Source organism: Drosophila teissieri, chromosome 2L (genome assembly GCF_016746235.2).
Source record: "Drosophila teissieri strain GT53w chromosome 2L, Prin_Dtei_1.1, whole genome shotgun sequence".
NCBI lineage: Eukaryota > Metazoa > Arthropoda > Insecta > Diptera > Drosophilidae > Drosophila > Drosophila teissieri.
Window position 1 is genome coordinate 11,494,013 of NC_053029.1, and position 13,927 is coordinate 11,507,939.

Consider the following 13,927-nt stretch of genomic DNA (forward strand, 5'->3'; position numbering starts at 1 on the left):
AGACAAATTTGTTTACAGAATTTGTCAAGGCATAAATATTTAAACACGTGTAGCAAAGTAACAAGCAACAAATTTTTCAGTCCTCAATTCTCCCACTTAACAGGAAAATGTGGAAGTGTACACACGGAAGGAAACCAAACTTTGAACTTGCAAAACTGTGGAGTAGGAAAATTCGAGGAACCGGATGTTGTAGGAGTGTACTCAGCGGCTTAAAATATTCCAAAATTTCCCCCTTGAAATATCATTCACTTGGAGATTGATAAGAACCCGCCTATTTATTTCCGATAAGACAATATCAATATACCATTTGGTGACTCAATAATTCGTTTGTTTTAGTGGCCCGCAACTCAAATACAATGTTTATGACGTATCGATACAAAGTTATAGCCATAAAGTACTAACTGAAATCTGATTGCGAAATGTTGACGCAATTATTTGGACGGGGTGTTGGGGAAAATTTTATAAAAATGGGGCTGCTAAAAGTTAAGCATGTCGAGCACTTGACACAGTTATCATTGGAATTGTTATGCGATAAGGTGATAATGAAAATAAAAGTAAGAAAGTAAGCTTTGGCTGAAGAAAACCAGTTAAGAAAATAATACTTGGAACCTGGTGATTCAGGGATATAAGGTTTTAAGGTCATTTGTTAAATGAATAATGCATAAATCCATAAAAAACGGCACATAAAAGCAGAATTATATCGCTCCCAACAAATATAATAGAAAAGTTTATGCTTTCGGTTCAAATCAACAAACACGAAGAAATACTTTCATAATATTTACAAAATTCTAATCGAATTATGCAGTTCAATTGTGCGCAACTTTTTCGATAGACTTCACATTACTTTGTTCTACTCAACCACATATCATCTTCAAAGTATCTGCGTAAACAACTGAGACTCTGAAATGGGAGCTTTGGCTTCATTAACCCAATCAAAATAAGCAAGAGAAAAACAAAAATAGGAACCGAGAAGAAATCCGCACAATTTCATTTGCAACTCGGATCACAACACATCAATAAAAATGCCAAATTGAATGAGCAACAATAAAAAAATTATCATTGTTTGGGTGACACACTTGCCTTCTTCTATTCCTCCGCATTCCTCCCTATTCATCCCATCGCTATTTTATCCATGATAAAGGCCACCCACTGGGCGGTTTTGAGAGACTGGAATCAACTATTAGCCCAGCAGCCCACACGATTCGACAGATTTCGCCCCCTGCGATCCCCTATTCTGTTGACATTAATTTGTCCACAGCCAACAAGCGCAACAACAAATGAATGAATATAACATTTTTATAGATTTTTTCTCTTTTTACTTTTGCATGACACCATAAAAGGTTGTCGTCGCCGACTTGGGGGCGGTTGCTGAGCCTGATTTAAATAAATTATTCTATATGCGTTTTTTATAATGCAGCCGACAGTGCCCCAAAGAATTATTTAGCACTCGCGCCTGCAAATTGTTTTCTACGCTACGTAATTCAATTCAATTTCATTTCGAGCTGAGTTTATTATGATGTTTTTTAGCCATTATTGTTATTATTTATTTTTTTTGCTTTTATCATTCTCACCTGAGTGCCTGTTGCCGTTTTTGCGGAAATAACGAATTTGCAACAACGGAAGTTGCGTGTTGAGGCTGAAAGAGATGGCCGCATAAATTTTGATTGCTCTTAATGCGATTTGAGTCTAAACGAAATACATATATGTGTATATATTTTATTTTACATTGGGTAATTGCATTACAGCGCCAGCGAGGTATCTCAATCTGGGCAAGTGATTTGCCAAATGTTGCCGAGAAGATTCAGAGATTTGCCAATTTAGGTCAACGGCAATGAAGGCGCATTTGGCCTGAAGTGAAGTAATCATATCAGTTGGGTAATATTTGCCGGATTTTGCCTGATTTTGCTTGGATACGTGCACGCTTAATCCAATCAATTAGGTTGAGCTAAAGATTAGGCATTTAATGTACACAAGCAATTAAGCATTCCTTTGAGTATTTTAAAGCAGCGGTTTGACTTTAAGCAGGAAATGAACAAATTTAATGGGATTTTATTTGAGCTCTTTATGCTTATTATAACATAGCTAACATAAACATTAGACATTCAATGTAATGTTGTTTCTAAAGTTTTGCTTTCAGTATAGTAAGAGCCCTTTAGTTTCTCCGAACAGTTAAGCAAGCCATAAGTGGCTTAAAGCAAGTGCATCTCATCTCCTCTCGGTCGTAACTGGCTCACTTTCATCAAATTCTAGCTTGTCTACCTTTGACTAACCCTCTTATCACCACCCCCAGCCCAAAAATCTGCCATAATACCATTCACAACTCTCGTTATGTACGCACATTACCACTTAAGCGTGGTGCCGGTCCTTGGGAAGGAAAATCCGGGAATGGCAGGAGTAACTCCCTGGTTTTGTGATGGCCAGATGCCTTGAGTCAATGCCGTAAATCATAAATCATCTCGCCCGTTTGCTGTGGGGGCGGCACTTGGACACGTGCGCCATCGCATTACCTTTTTGGGGGGTTTTTCTCGACTCAGCCAGTCGGGAAATTTTCACATTTTCCTCGGCTTGTTTTAGACCTAAGCCAATTGTCAGTGGGGCAGGTTCAAGACGAAGTTTTCCTGTCGCTTTATGAGGGCTTATTGAAGGCTCCGAAGTGGTTGGGTATATGGGGCCTAAGTGACTGCCCTGGCAAGTGGCTATGCCTCGGAGTTTTTCCTCCGTGAAAAACATATGCGGGTTGTTTGTTGTCTCCTCTCTGTTTTGCACGCATTTTCACGCGCTTTTCCTCGCTCTGCTGGGCAGAGTTTTCAGCCCCGGCATTACTTTTTAATAATGTGCACTTAGGGCTCACCCAGAATCCACATTCATTTGCTTTTGAGTGATTTTCTTTGTTTTTGAAGACAAGATTTTTTAACTGAGTTTTACGACCATAACGTCGGGCAGCATAAACTTATTAAATTTCCATTCTTTTATTGCTGGCCACATAAAATTCGGTTTCACAACGGTTGTAAAACGTGCGTAAGGAAAATTCGGCTCAAGTGACCGCAACCTGAACTTTAATTAATAATCGGGAAAAGATAAAACCCGAGTAAGCGAGAAAGAGAGAAGGGAAGAGAAAAACACATGCTGAAAAGTGTTCGGCTATAAATTTAACTTCATTTTTATTTTCCCCCTGTGCAGCAGCAAAATGAAAAGAGTGAAGTGAACCAGTGTGAAAAACTGAAACCATTTAAAGGTTAAAACCAAAACCAATAGCAAACAAAAACACAAAACCAAAAATACTTCAAAACCAAAAATACGAAACCAAAATCAAAACAACGTCAGTCAATCAAATCCATCAATCATGCTGAAGATACACATGCTGGAGCAGGTCGTCAACACGGAAAATGTCTGCGAGAATGCCCAGGAGCTATCACCAAAGCGCAAACTGGCGGGCCAGGGGCCAGTGGGTGGTGGCAGCAACTCCTCCAACGGGGGCACGCCCACCGTCTCGGCCACCTCGTCGCCCCACCACCAGCCCACGCCCCCTCAGCGCCACATTCACACGGGCGGCGGCAAGAGCGCCAGCCAAGGATCATCTCCAGCTGGGTAGGTAGACAAATTAAGGCGGGGGAGTCCCTTTGAACATACAATTGTAATTAAAAAAACTTAAAAACCATTCACTGAAATCAAGAGTAGGTAGAGGAGAACTGGAATTGATGGAAGTCATAGTAAAATATTAACATTAAATACCTCTAATTATAAATGAAAAGGGTTAAGAACTCGCTTTTAGATAGCTTTAAATGCTTTCCGATTATTTAATTAAACTTTAATTTTACAATTCCCACTTCCTCATTCATTGGGTCGCAACAATTCTCAGTTTCCTGGATTTCGCCTAATTGTGACAGCTGGATCACAGTCAGTACGAGTATCTTCGTAGCTTTTGTGCAATCTGTCGAATGATAGATGCGTTTTTGATGAGTGCGCCCTTTGGCTATTTTCCCCCAAAGCAAGAGCACTTTCTTTTTGTATGCCATTTCCCTGTTGTCACATTCCTTTGGTCGGTGCGGTTGACTGACGTTGTTATAATGGGTGCATCGTCCAGCGGCTTTCCCGTTTTCCCTTCTCGTTGCCAACTTTGGTTGGCCAGTTAACAAATTTCACCGCAAATGCAGTTATTTTCTTTATGTTTGCCTTGATGAGTTGAGGTGTGGATAAATGGAAAATGGTTAATGCGTTTGCCAGGCATGAACTGGGTGTAAATTGGATGGAGAAATTAAGCTTCTGGAATTTTAAAGCATTCATTTATATTTAATAACACAAAATGCAATACATATGTATTCCATTCTTTATTCTGCATGGCAACAATAGACTACCAAATATTTAGAATTCATATAGCAGTCTGGAAGTTTAGCACTTGATAATTGACAAGTTCAGTCTCACTATCATAAGACACTTTCCGTCTTATCTGAAACTTAACTGTTCAATGGCATCAACGTGTCCATCAGCACCACATTTTGGTTCGACAAGTTTGCACACAATAGTATCTGTTTGAGAGCTTTGATTGACAGTATACTATTGAAATTATGGAAAACTTTGTTGCACAAGTTCTGGTTCTTCCACTTTCTATCTCCCACCCACTCTTCATTTCATTAACTTTGTCTACTTTTTTTTGACAACCTGCCCATCCAGTGCATTTCATTTCACGCTTGTGTTTCACGGTTTTGTTTCTATTTTCTCAGCTCCATTGTTGGTCAGCTCTCTTACGAGGTACTCAGCACAGATACCAGCACCACCCAGTTTTCCCCCCGTTTCCCTGTGCTTTATCTGAAATTTTCTTGGCCATTCCTTTGCGGCTTGTTATTTTCGCATTAGAGTCTGGTAATTGATACCTTGCGGATGGTTATGGCTTTATGGCTGTGAGAGCGACACATCAAGGCAATGGTGGGGAAAATCTTGGCGAACAATGGACTGAGGTCCCTGCCTAGGGGCGTGGCCGGGGGCACAGTTTTGTTAATAATTTTTATCCACAAGCTGCATTGTCGGTGGATGGAGTGAAAGATGGAAACTGAAAAAACTGAAAGCCAAAACAGAAACAATTTTCATTTTCATTTCTCTCGTCTCCTGAACTTGACAATCTGAGGGGATTTTCATATCTTTTGTTTTCCACACCCTTTACCTCCACCCACACAAGAAAATTTTCTTTCTATGCTCCTCTTTTTACTTGGGGATTTTCTCTGTTAAAAACATAATATTCAAAACATAAACACTTCCGTTGGCGCCCTTCATTACCCCAACAATCCTTCTTGTTTTTCCCCTTCGGCGGACTTTACTTTTTCTTCAATACAGAGAACAAAATTATACTGTTTTGCTAGAAAACTATTGCAAGAAAACTATCTTTACTATATCTTTGAATTTTTTGTTATATTAAAGTACCTACCCGATTGTTATACACAAATGTGCCTATTTATCAGTTATCTTTAAAATAGATGTTTAAAAATTCACTTAAACACAGTGGCAGACCTAATGATATTTTTTTCGTGTGCAATGCCTTTGACTTTTGGCTATTTTTGACTTAATTACTTGGGGCTTATGGGCTTGCCTTGGTTGCTTCATTGTCCCTTGCTGCATTATTTATGCCTAACATTAGTCGGTATTTTTCGTAAAACCCCAGCCTCATTGGCTCTCCAACAATTTTTGATTTATCTCGGAGTTGTCTGAGACTCGTGTCTGTTGCCGCTGCTCCCATTATGCCACCATTTCCATTTCCATCCTCATCTGCAACTTCGTGTTCATCTCCATTTCGTTGGGGAGCTACAGCTAGTTGACCCCGAAACGCTTATTCTTCTGCCTCCGAAAAGGGGGCCAACGCAGTTAGCCCAGTTAAAAATCAACTTGGCCGCCTGTCTGTCAGTCAAATGCGAAACCAAATTGGAGTTCTGTTTCTGTTTGGGGTTCTGTTCTATTCGGTTTCTTTGGCTGCGAGTTCTCTTCGCCCATTTGAAAAGGCATTTTCTGGCTAATTTATATGCAAAGATTGCGCCAAATAACTGAACAAAAGCAACAAACATGACAACAACAATTATGTGGCCAGCTGACCAGGCCAAACCATTTATCACTTTCCAATTTTTTCAACATTTATTCGGTTTTATATTTCTGTGGGTATTTTTTCCTTGTCTTCGTTCGTGGTGTTTGTCTTTAATTTGGAAAGATAATTTGGCATGTCAGCAGCTTTAGTATCGTAGCACGAGATGTTATCTGTCTAGCTCTGCGCCCAGTGTTTTTGATATTTTTGTGGGTGTGTTTTGTGCTAGGAAGTGTTTAACATTGGTGTCTAGGAATATTGGAAAGAGCACAACATAGAAAAGAATTGGTGGTAAATAAGATACATATATGTACTTAAATTATGTGTATATTTATATTTTATATTAATAAAAACACATTTTGTGTCCAAGTGTTTATCTTCCATTCCAACTGACACTCACAAGAAAGTAACGTAAATTAGGTCACCGAACTGAAGGACTAGCAGTGACATCCATCAACATAAAGCAGGGTAGAGTTGTAGAAAAAAGGACAGCCCACGCGAAGGACTTGCACGTGACTTTTTCGCGACTTCATTTTACTTCACTTGAGGCCTACCCCGATTTTACTTCGGACTCAACTTCGTTATGCTAGAACACGAGGCCCCGACATACGTGATTTTCAACCAAAAAGAGACAATTGACTGGAGAAAAAATGGACAAGTATTCTGAATCTTGATAAAGAAGCCAAGCGCGAAGACCAAAAGACCCCCGAGGAAACGTATAACGGATAAAAAAAAGGGACTTGTCATTGGGCCAAGTACGATTCGGCGATGCCAAGTTCACGATTGCCCATTCAATTGTGATTTCATGCCATTTCAGCTACGAACTTCGAGCAGGAAACTAGTTTGGTCGGCAGAGATCAATTGGAGCTTTGGATTGTACAGGCCCATAATCGCTCTAAATTTTTTAATTTATTACCACGCTCTGACAGCTGACACATGAGTGGGAGGGAGGAGAGTTCAAAAGATGCTGACAACAATTAAATTAATGTCAAGGCAGCAAACGCCCCAAGGAAAATCAATAAAAAAGATACAAGAATGGGGCGAAACGAAGGAGCAACCTGAGGGAGAAGTGCACCGAAAACAATTGTGTGCCAATACTTTCTTATTTTTCAATTATAGTCCAAAAAACATTAGTCTTGCTATCTGAATTATTAAGATGTATGTATTATAATTGTTTTGGTTGATGTAGCGCGTTTCCAAGTTTGAGAAAAGCTATTTGGCTTAAAGTTTTAAGGATGCCTTTTTGTTTAACAGTGTAGGAAAGGAAATAGGGACCAGAGCATAGGCCTGTGGTGATTTTCCGTGCCGGTGAACCTGGTTGACTGACTTCGTCTGGGTGTTTGCTTTGATGCCTCCACTAATTGGGCAAAACTTCTGGGCAACGTTCCATTTCGGTTCTGCTAAAAGAGGTGAGATGTGTCCTCCTCTTTCACACCCCCTAGCCCCGTCTCGCTCTTTCTTTGCAGTTTGACGCTAATTTATGCCCACAAACCTCAGACAAACTGATGTAACTCTTGTTTTCTATTTACCATTTTTAGTCTCATACAAAAGTCACCTTTGTTTGTTATGCAAAAAGAAACGAGTACATAAAATCAAACAGAAATCGCTTCTGTCTTTGTCTGAAACTGTCTTTCTTATGACTTATGCATGAGGTTTTTGTGGTTAAGTTCGCTGGGTTTGTGGAGCAGCAACAAACCCTCTATTTGAAGATTTATCTAAGCATCTGTGCCATTTGGCTACCGTGGAACATCATTTTGCGAAATTATCCAAATGGAAAATGGGCTGTTTAGTGCTGAATATGAATTGGCAGCTAACTAAACATTAAATAAATTAAATTCTTCTGGTGTGAAATTGTTTGCTACTCAAAGCTAGCTAGTTAATTATTATTATAGTGTGTCTGCAAAACCTATTTAACGCTTTTCCGCCTTTCACTTATATGAGATTTTTGCCATATCTCTTTATTTAGAAGAAATTCTTTGCAGTCTAGAAAATCTGCACTCAAATCCCATTTAAGCCAAAAATATTCATGGCCATTAAAAGCGTAATCATGTGAATAAATCAAATGGTGTCTCGTAAAAGAGCAAGCATAAAAAATGTGTGAGAAATCAGCCAAATCTGCTGCTCATCCCATTTCTCCTAATGAAGTGGAAGAGCTGACAGCGAATAAAAAACTTCTCTGCCCGAGGCAATTTACTGCACTTGGTGAATTTTGTATCTTATGGATGCGCCGCTGCATCTGACGGATGCAAGTCAACGTCATCAGCGGGGCTCCCTTGCTGCTAACCCAATTACCATGCAGCATAAACAAATTTCCTCTCGCTGGGCTATCTCTTTCCCGATTTTATGGAGCTTTTTCCATGGAGCTCGCAAACAAATTGCCAAGTAAAACACTCTGAACAACAAGTGTTGGCAATTCCACAAGATGGGGATCGACTTGGAGGTTTCACGGGCCCGAAACAGAAACAGCACAGAAGAAGCTGAAATCTTTATGAATTATTAATTGGAAATTGTAAACGGAGACACAAGTGACAGAAAGGGGGAGCAAAGACAAAGTTATAAAAGTTAAAATCACTTGCACAAACTTTTACATTCTGCGGCGTCTTGCGGGCACAGCTAAACATTGTTGTTGATGGATGCAAATATCAAATTGATGTGACATACAATTTTCATAAATGGGTGAAGTGTCCCAAAAAAAAACAAATAAACGACAGCGAAAACTTTGACGAGCTCCAAAAATTCAAGTGGGAATCGTCATTGAACTGGGGCTTGTTGTTATTTTCGTTGTTGCGTGGAGTGAATAATGGAAAAGTTTTTGGGAAAACTGGGGTGAAAACTTTTTTATTATCCTAGAAGGCTATCAATTTTCTAAGAAGAGTTATGTTTTTGTAATACCAAAATTTATATAGCAAGTTAGCTTTAAAATGTTGTTGTTTAATTTTATATCGTATGTATTTTGAATCAGAATAAATGACATGAAGAGAATTATTGTGGGGCAACAGCTGAGCAAAGAACTTAACTATCCGTAAAGCATATCGTTGGCTTAAAAAGATACTGGAAACAGAATAATTGTATTTTCCGGACAAGTTAATTACATTTGGCGAACAAAAAGTAAGAAACTTTAGCAATATACTTTTTTGCAGATACTTGTAGCGATAGGCAATGTTTACATATCTCAGTCAGTGGGTCAGAAAAAAGCCGCCGCCGACGCCACTTGGAGCGTTTTTGGCATGCTTTTGTAGCCACTTGGCAGCGGACCAAAAGTAGTTGGCTCACATTTGATTGAGCTAGCTCCAAGAAACAGATGCTCGAGCTCCGGCTACCGTGGACAAGACACTCGCGGACAGCCAGCTAGGAACGCCCAACCGGTTTGCTTTATGCTCCATGTGTGTGGCTACCAAATGAGCGACAGTTAAATTGATTAGCGAGCATTAGTTCAGGAATTAAATAAGAGGAATCGGACAAAAGAAAGTCATCGACGGCCAAGTTCATTGTAGAGGTGGGCAAAGAAGAGGGGCGCCACACGGGGTGGCAGGTGGGCAAGATGAAGGTCATCGCATCACATCACATCACATCACATCACACCGCATCGGATCGCATCGCATCAATGGAAAATTATGCAATTTATTCGATGCGAGAGAAAGAAGATGCTCTTCTGTTGTTTATCAAAATTGATCAATCGCTGATATGCACACGTAACCGATCATAATTTATCAAAGATATCTGAGGTAATAACACCATTGTTAATGATTTGATTGAATGAAAAGATACTTGAGATATGATAAGGGTATGCTCAAGTGTAGAATTTTCATTATGACTAGCGTATGAAATTATTAATTCGTGTTTTGGAAAGTATTTAAGTGAGATTCAGCCTTAATTGTGTTAGGTTTTTAAGTAAATGACGAATCGCAAAACCCAACTTGCTTTTGGTAGTAGGTTTTAGGTTAGGGTATAACTTTTAGTTATACATTTCGAAACGCTTATGCATAAAGTGAAGATCACTCATCGATTCAATGCAAATCGTTTTGTAACCTGCCAAATTACCAATTCGTGCTCAGCCACAATTTACACCTTTTTATCGTCTAGAGAAGCTCCGCGCAAAAAAAGAAGGCAAAAGTGTATAGCTATATTTCTTGGCGTGCCACATGCAATCGGCCATTAAAAACAAAACTTTCGTTTTCGAAGCCAAGACAAGTAAAATGCGAGAAATCAGCTCAAGCTCAAGATTCTTTTTGTGGGCACAATTAAAAGCACCTGCTCGAAGTGGAGTTAAATTTTTGGGCAGCTCTTGAGTTAATTGGAGAGACTAATTAACACGCAATTAAAATCGAAAAGTAATTCTGAATTCGATTTGGCCGCAATTAAACGAAATATAAATGGGCTTTCAAATTCACTTTCGATTAAGGCTTGATGGAGTACTGTCCCCCCCATCCCCCCGTAACTGCCTTTGTACTCAAGTTGTTGGCTAATTACGTGTCTGTTGCTGTCTCTTTCAATTTTCGTCTGGGGCAATTTTCGTATTGCTGCATTCATTTGTCGGCCATAAAAGTCGCCGTCAAACACCAAAAAGTCGCGCGTTTCAAAGCTGCTTTACCATAATTTCAATTTTTATTTTTGCTCCACGTAAAACGACCATTTTGCGCCACCTTCTTCTCGTTGCCAATCTAGAGGCATTCCACTCGAGCTACAGTCGAAATTCTTTAAGTAAAATATCTTTCTGTTGTAACTAACTTAGCTAAAACTTGTATTTAAAGCAATAAGTACTTATTAGACAAAAACTATCTCAAGTGCTAGTTTAACTTATACTTTGGTTTCTTACTTAATAACACTTGTTATAGGGAACTGCTTTAGGGCGATATGAGAAGTTCAATTTCTATAATTACGACTGTACTGCATTTTAGTCAGGTCTGGATTTTCCAAAGTGGTCTCATGGGCGGCGAGGCGGAGTGGGCGTGTCCTCTGATTGTTGAAAGCAACAAGTAAATCGTATGCGCATTACAGATGACGTCAATCTAAATATATATAAATACATACATGAAGATATTGAAAATTCAAATTGGACGAGTGCCGAGGGAGCTTTTTAGATTACCAAAGAGGAAGTGCGAAGTTTCGGTATGGGGTTAAATACAAAAAAAAAAAAGAGGGGAGATGGAGCCTCATTTGGGAGATCGGCGCATCATTTCGTATGCTATTATTGTACCGCCTGCGGTTGCATTTAAAATTCAAACGAGTCGCAGGAGGCGCCGAAAGCTCATCAGCAATTCAATTGCCTTTGGAATGGGTGGGCGCGACCACGCCCCGTTTTCACATATTTCGTATGCTGCATCTGTGCGATTATCGACCTGGAGTTTTGTTTGCCTCGGGGACTATGGTTCTTTCTTCCTTCCTTTTCATTTGTTCCTGCATTTTTGAACGATTCGATCTTTAAACAGATGCCGTTAAACTATCTGTCATGGCATCAAAAACTCTCTTGGGGTCTCCGCCTAATTGGGGCCTGTCGTACCCCCATCAGTGCTCCAACACCATTGTGCCGATGAGAGAAATGTGTGCTTAGAGTTGGGCAATGACAACAATGTGGTCACAAAGGCACTGGAGAAACTCCCACCATTTAGTGGCTTTTTGGGACCTCCATTTTCCTAAACATTTGGAAAAGTAAAGAGACTGTGTCACATATGAATTGTTTGGGAAATATATAACTTGTGAAACTAAAGTGTATGTTATGTATAATTCGCCCAAGTAATCCGTATAAAATTGTATGTAAAGGTCACAGAATAAAGTGAGAAGCGCATAGAGAGGCTTTTAGGTGATACATTGCAGCAGACTGTGACATAAACTTTTTGCCCCAATGTTGCCAAAGTACTAAGCGCCTTGCATTTTCTTCCACAAAATGCACCACCCTTCCGTACTTGGCTACCAAAATTTGTTGAGCTTTCTGCCGGCGCGGAAGTTATTACATAGATTTTGTAGCATTTTGTGCCCAAAATGTATGGCATCCACATGAGATACATGATATAGACTTTGGCGACGACATATTTATGACTCGCCAGTCGCCCTTGCGCCTCGAATTCTCCCACTTTGCAGTAAACTATTTATAGGAAGAACCAAATTCTGTGGTAAGGGACGGGGGCCACAACTCCAAAAGTGCAACTATGAAATTTTTTGGCAGAGCACCTAAAAAAAAAGGAGGAGAAAACGGAGATTATTACATGATGGCAAAATATAATTTCCTCACTAGGAAAAAACTTTGCAGTTGTCTGGCGGCGGTTTCGGCGGTTGGGAAAATGCCTCAAGAATTATGAAAAATGTGTTGCAAAAAATAGAGAGCAACGCTATTCGGCCAGCTGGGGGGGGATATCGCATGAAAATGGCGTGTGGCACGAAATTGTGAAAAACAAAAAACAAAAAACTGAAAAACGAAAAATTGAAAGCAAAAATGTGAAAAAGAGGCGAACAAGTGAAGCTGCTGCCTCGGGTTAAATTTGGCAGGCGAGACAACACTGCAAATTGTCTGACCAATGTGCGCGTGGTGTGCGAAATGGGGCTTTTTGGAGGGTGCAATAAACGGAGAAGTGTCTGAATGCCGGAATCGCTGGGGCGAACACTTTTGGCAGCCACTGTTTGTGTGCTCCATTCCGCATTGTTTACTGGACGTTGCTTCACTCTTGTTTTATTTTACAGATGTACGAGTATATATTTAATTCACATTTTACTTGCATGCTGCTTACCCTGTTCGAATAGAATGATTATGAGCACTAGCAAAGAATTTGGTATGTCGTAATTCTTTTAAATGTTGGTATCATTTAAAATTTAGTGTGTAACTGTTAGTATTCATGAAATAAAAGTCAGTTTGTAAAGTATTTACAGACATTTTTAATTTCTCCTCTATAAAATTAAACCTCTTGAACTACTAGTTTCATTTCATTTCTTGCCGTGCAAAACTTTAGTTGCTTCGACTTGCATTCGGCGAACAAAAATGTAATTTAAAGCATAATAAAGTATTTTTTTTCATGTATGGCAGGCTTTTAAGTGACAAGCCAGAACGGAATGAATAGGCCACAATGCGAGTTAAAGCGTTATTTATGCGCATTTTGGTTTTGAATTTGTCAACTGCACACGCATCAACAGCACACGCGTGCGTGCAAAAAGGAGATCGGCGACAATTGCAAATTGCATTTTTCAATTGCATTTGCAATGCAATTTGTGCGGCACAAAAAACAACACTCTGCAATTCAATCGGATAAAGAACGGATGAATGGAAACAATGCCGATGCAATTAAAAGGCGTTTTTGCCAAACAAACTCCCCGTGGTGCTTTTAAAAATTTGCTGGCCGGCAAGGAGTGTTGCGCTCAAATGGATAGCGTGGATAGTGTTATTTTTATATTTTCCAAATCTATTCAACAATTAACGGTTTAGGTATGTTTTGGTAAATAATTGGTGTATATCAGATATTTGTTTCGCATTCAACTTAATGAACACAAACGTCCTGAAATCTCGGTGACTTATGGCTAATTTGCATTTACATTTGCCCCCGTTTGACAACTTGGCTGGCGGCCCCCAGCGGATTTAAGCCAACTGCAAGCCGCAACTACCAGTGCTTTCCCTTCGCCCATAAGCTCTTAATGTGACAGACGGCCAATTTTTGCCGGCTTATTTATTTCCAAAGTGGGACCGACTGGGCCAGCGGCGAATTTCGCACTGATTAATGGGCCCGTGTTTCACATGAAGTTGAGTGTTGTACAGTGTAGAGCGACCCGATGCAGATTGAAGCCAAAGCTTCGGCTTTACCTAGTTAATAACTGCCCATAAATATCGCTGGCAGTGCAAGTGTTTGCCAATTAGCGAGCAAATTGCATACGACTGTGGAA

At 39.8% G+C, this 13,927-nt stretch overlaps 1 protein-coding gene across 4 annotated transcripts in view; it reads left to right on the forward strand.

Annotated features, from left to right (window-relative positions):
• The window catches only part of LOC122611936 (rap1 GTPase-activating protein 1), a 79,679-nt gene that overhangs the window by 6,817 nt on the left and 58,935 nt on the right, over nucleotides 1-13,927 (forward strand). For 2 of the 4 annotated variants that reach the window (XM_043785360.1, XM_043785361.1), the window contains exon 2: nucleotides 3,181-3,588. The exons of 1 other annotated variant lie outside the window; for it this stretch is intronic. In XM_043785360.1, coding sequence (XP_043641295.1) covers nucleotides 3,344-3,588 — 245 coding nt within the window. In that variant the 5' untranslated portion in view covers nucleotides 3,181-3,343. The remainder of the gene's footprint in view (nucleotides 1-3,180; nucleotides 3,589-13,927) is intronic. One more of the 4 variants, XM_043785359.1, reaches the window with a different exon arrangement.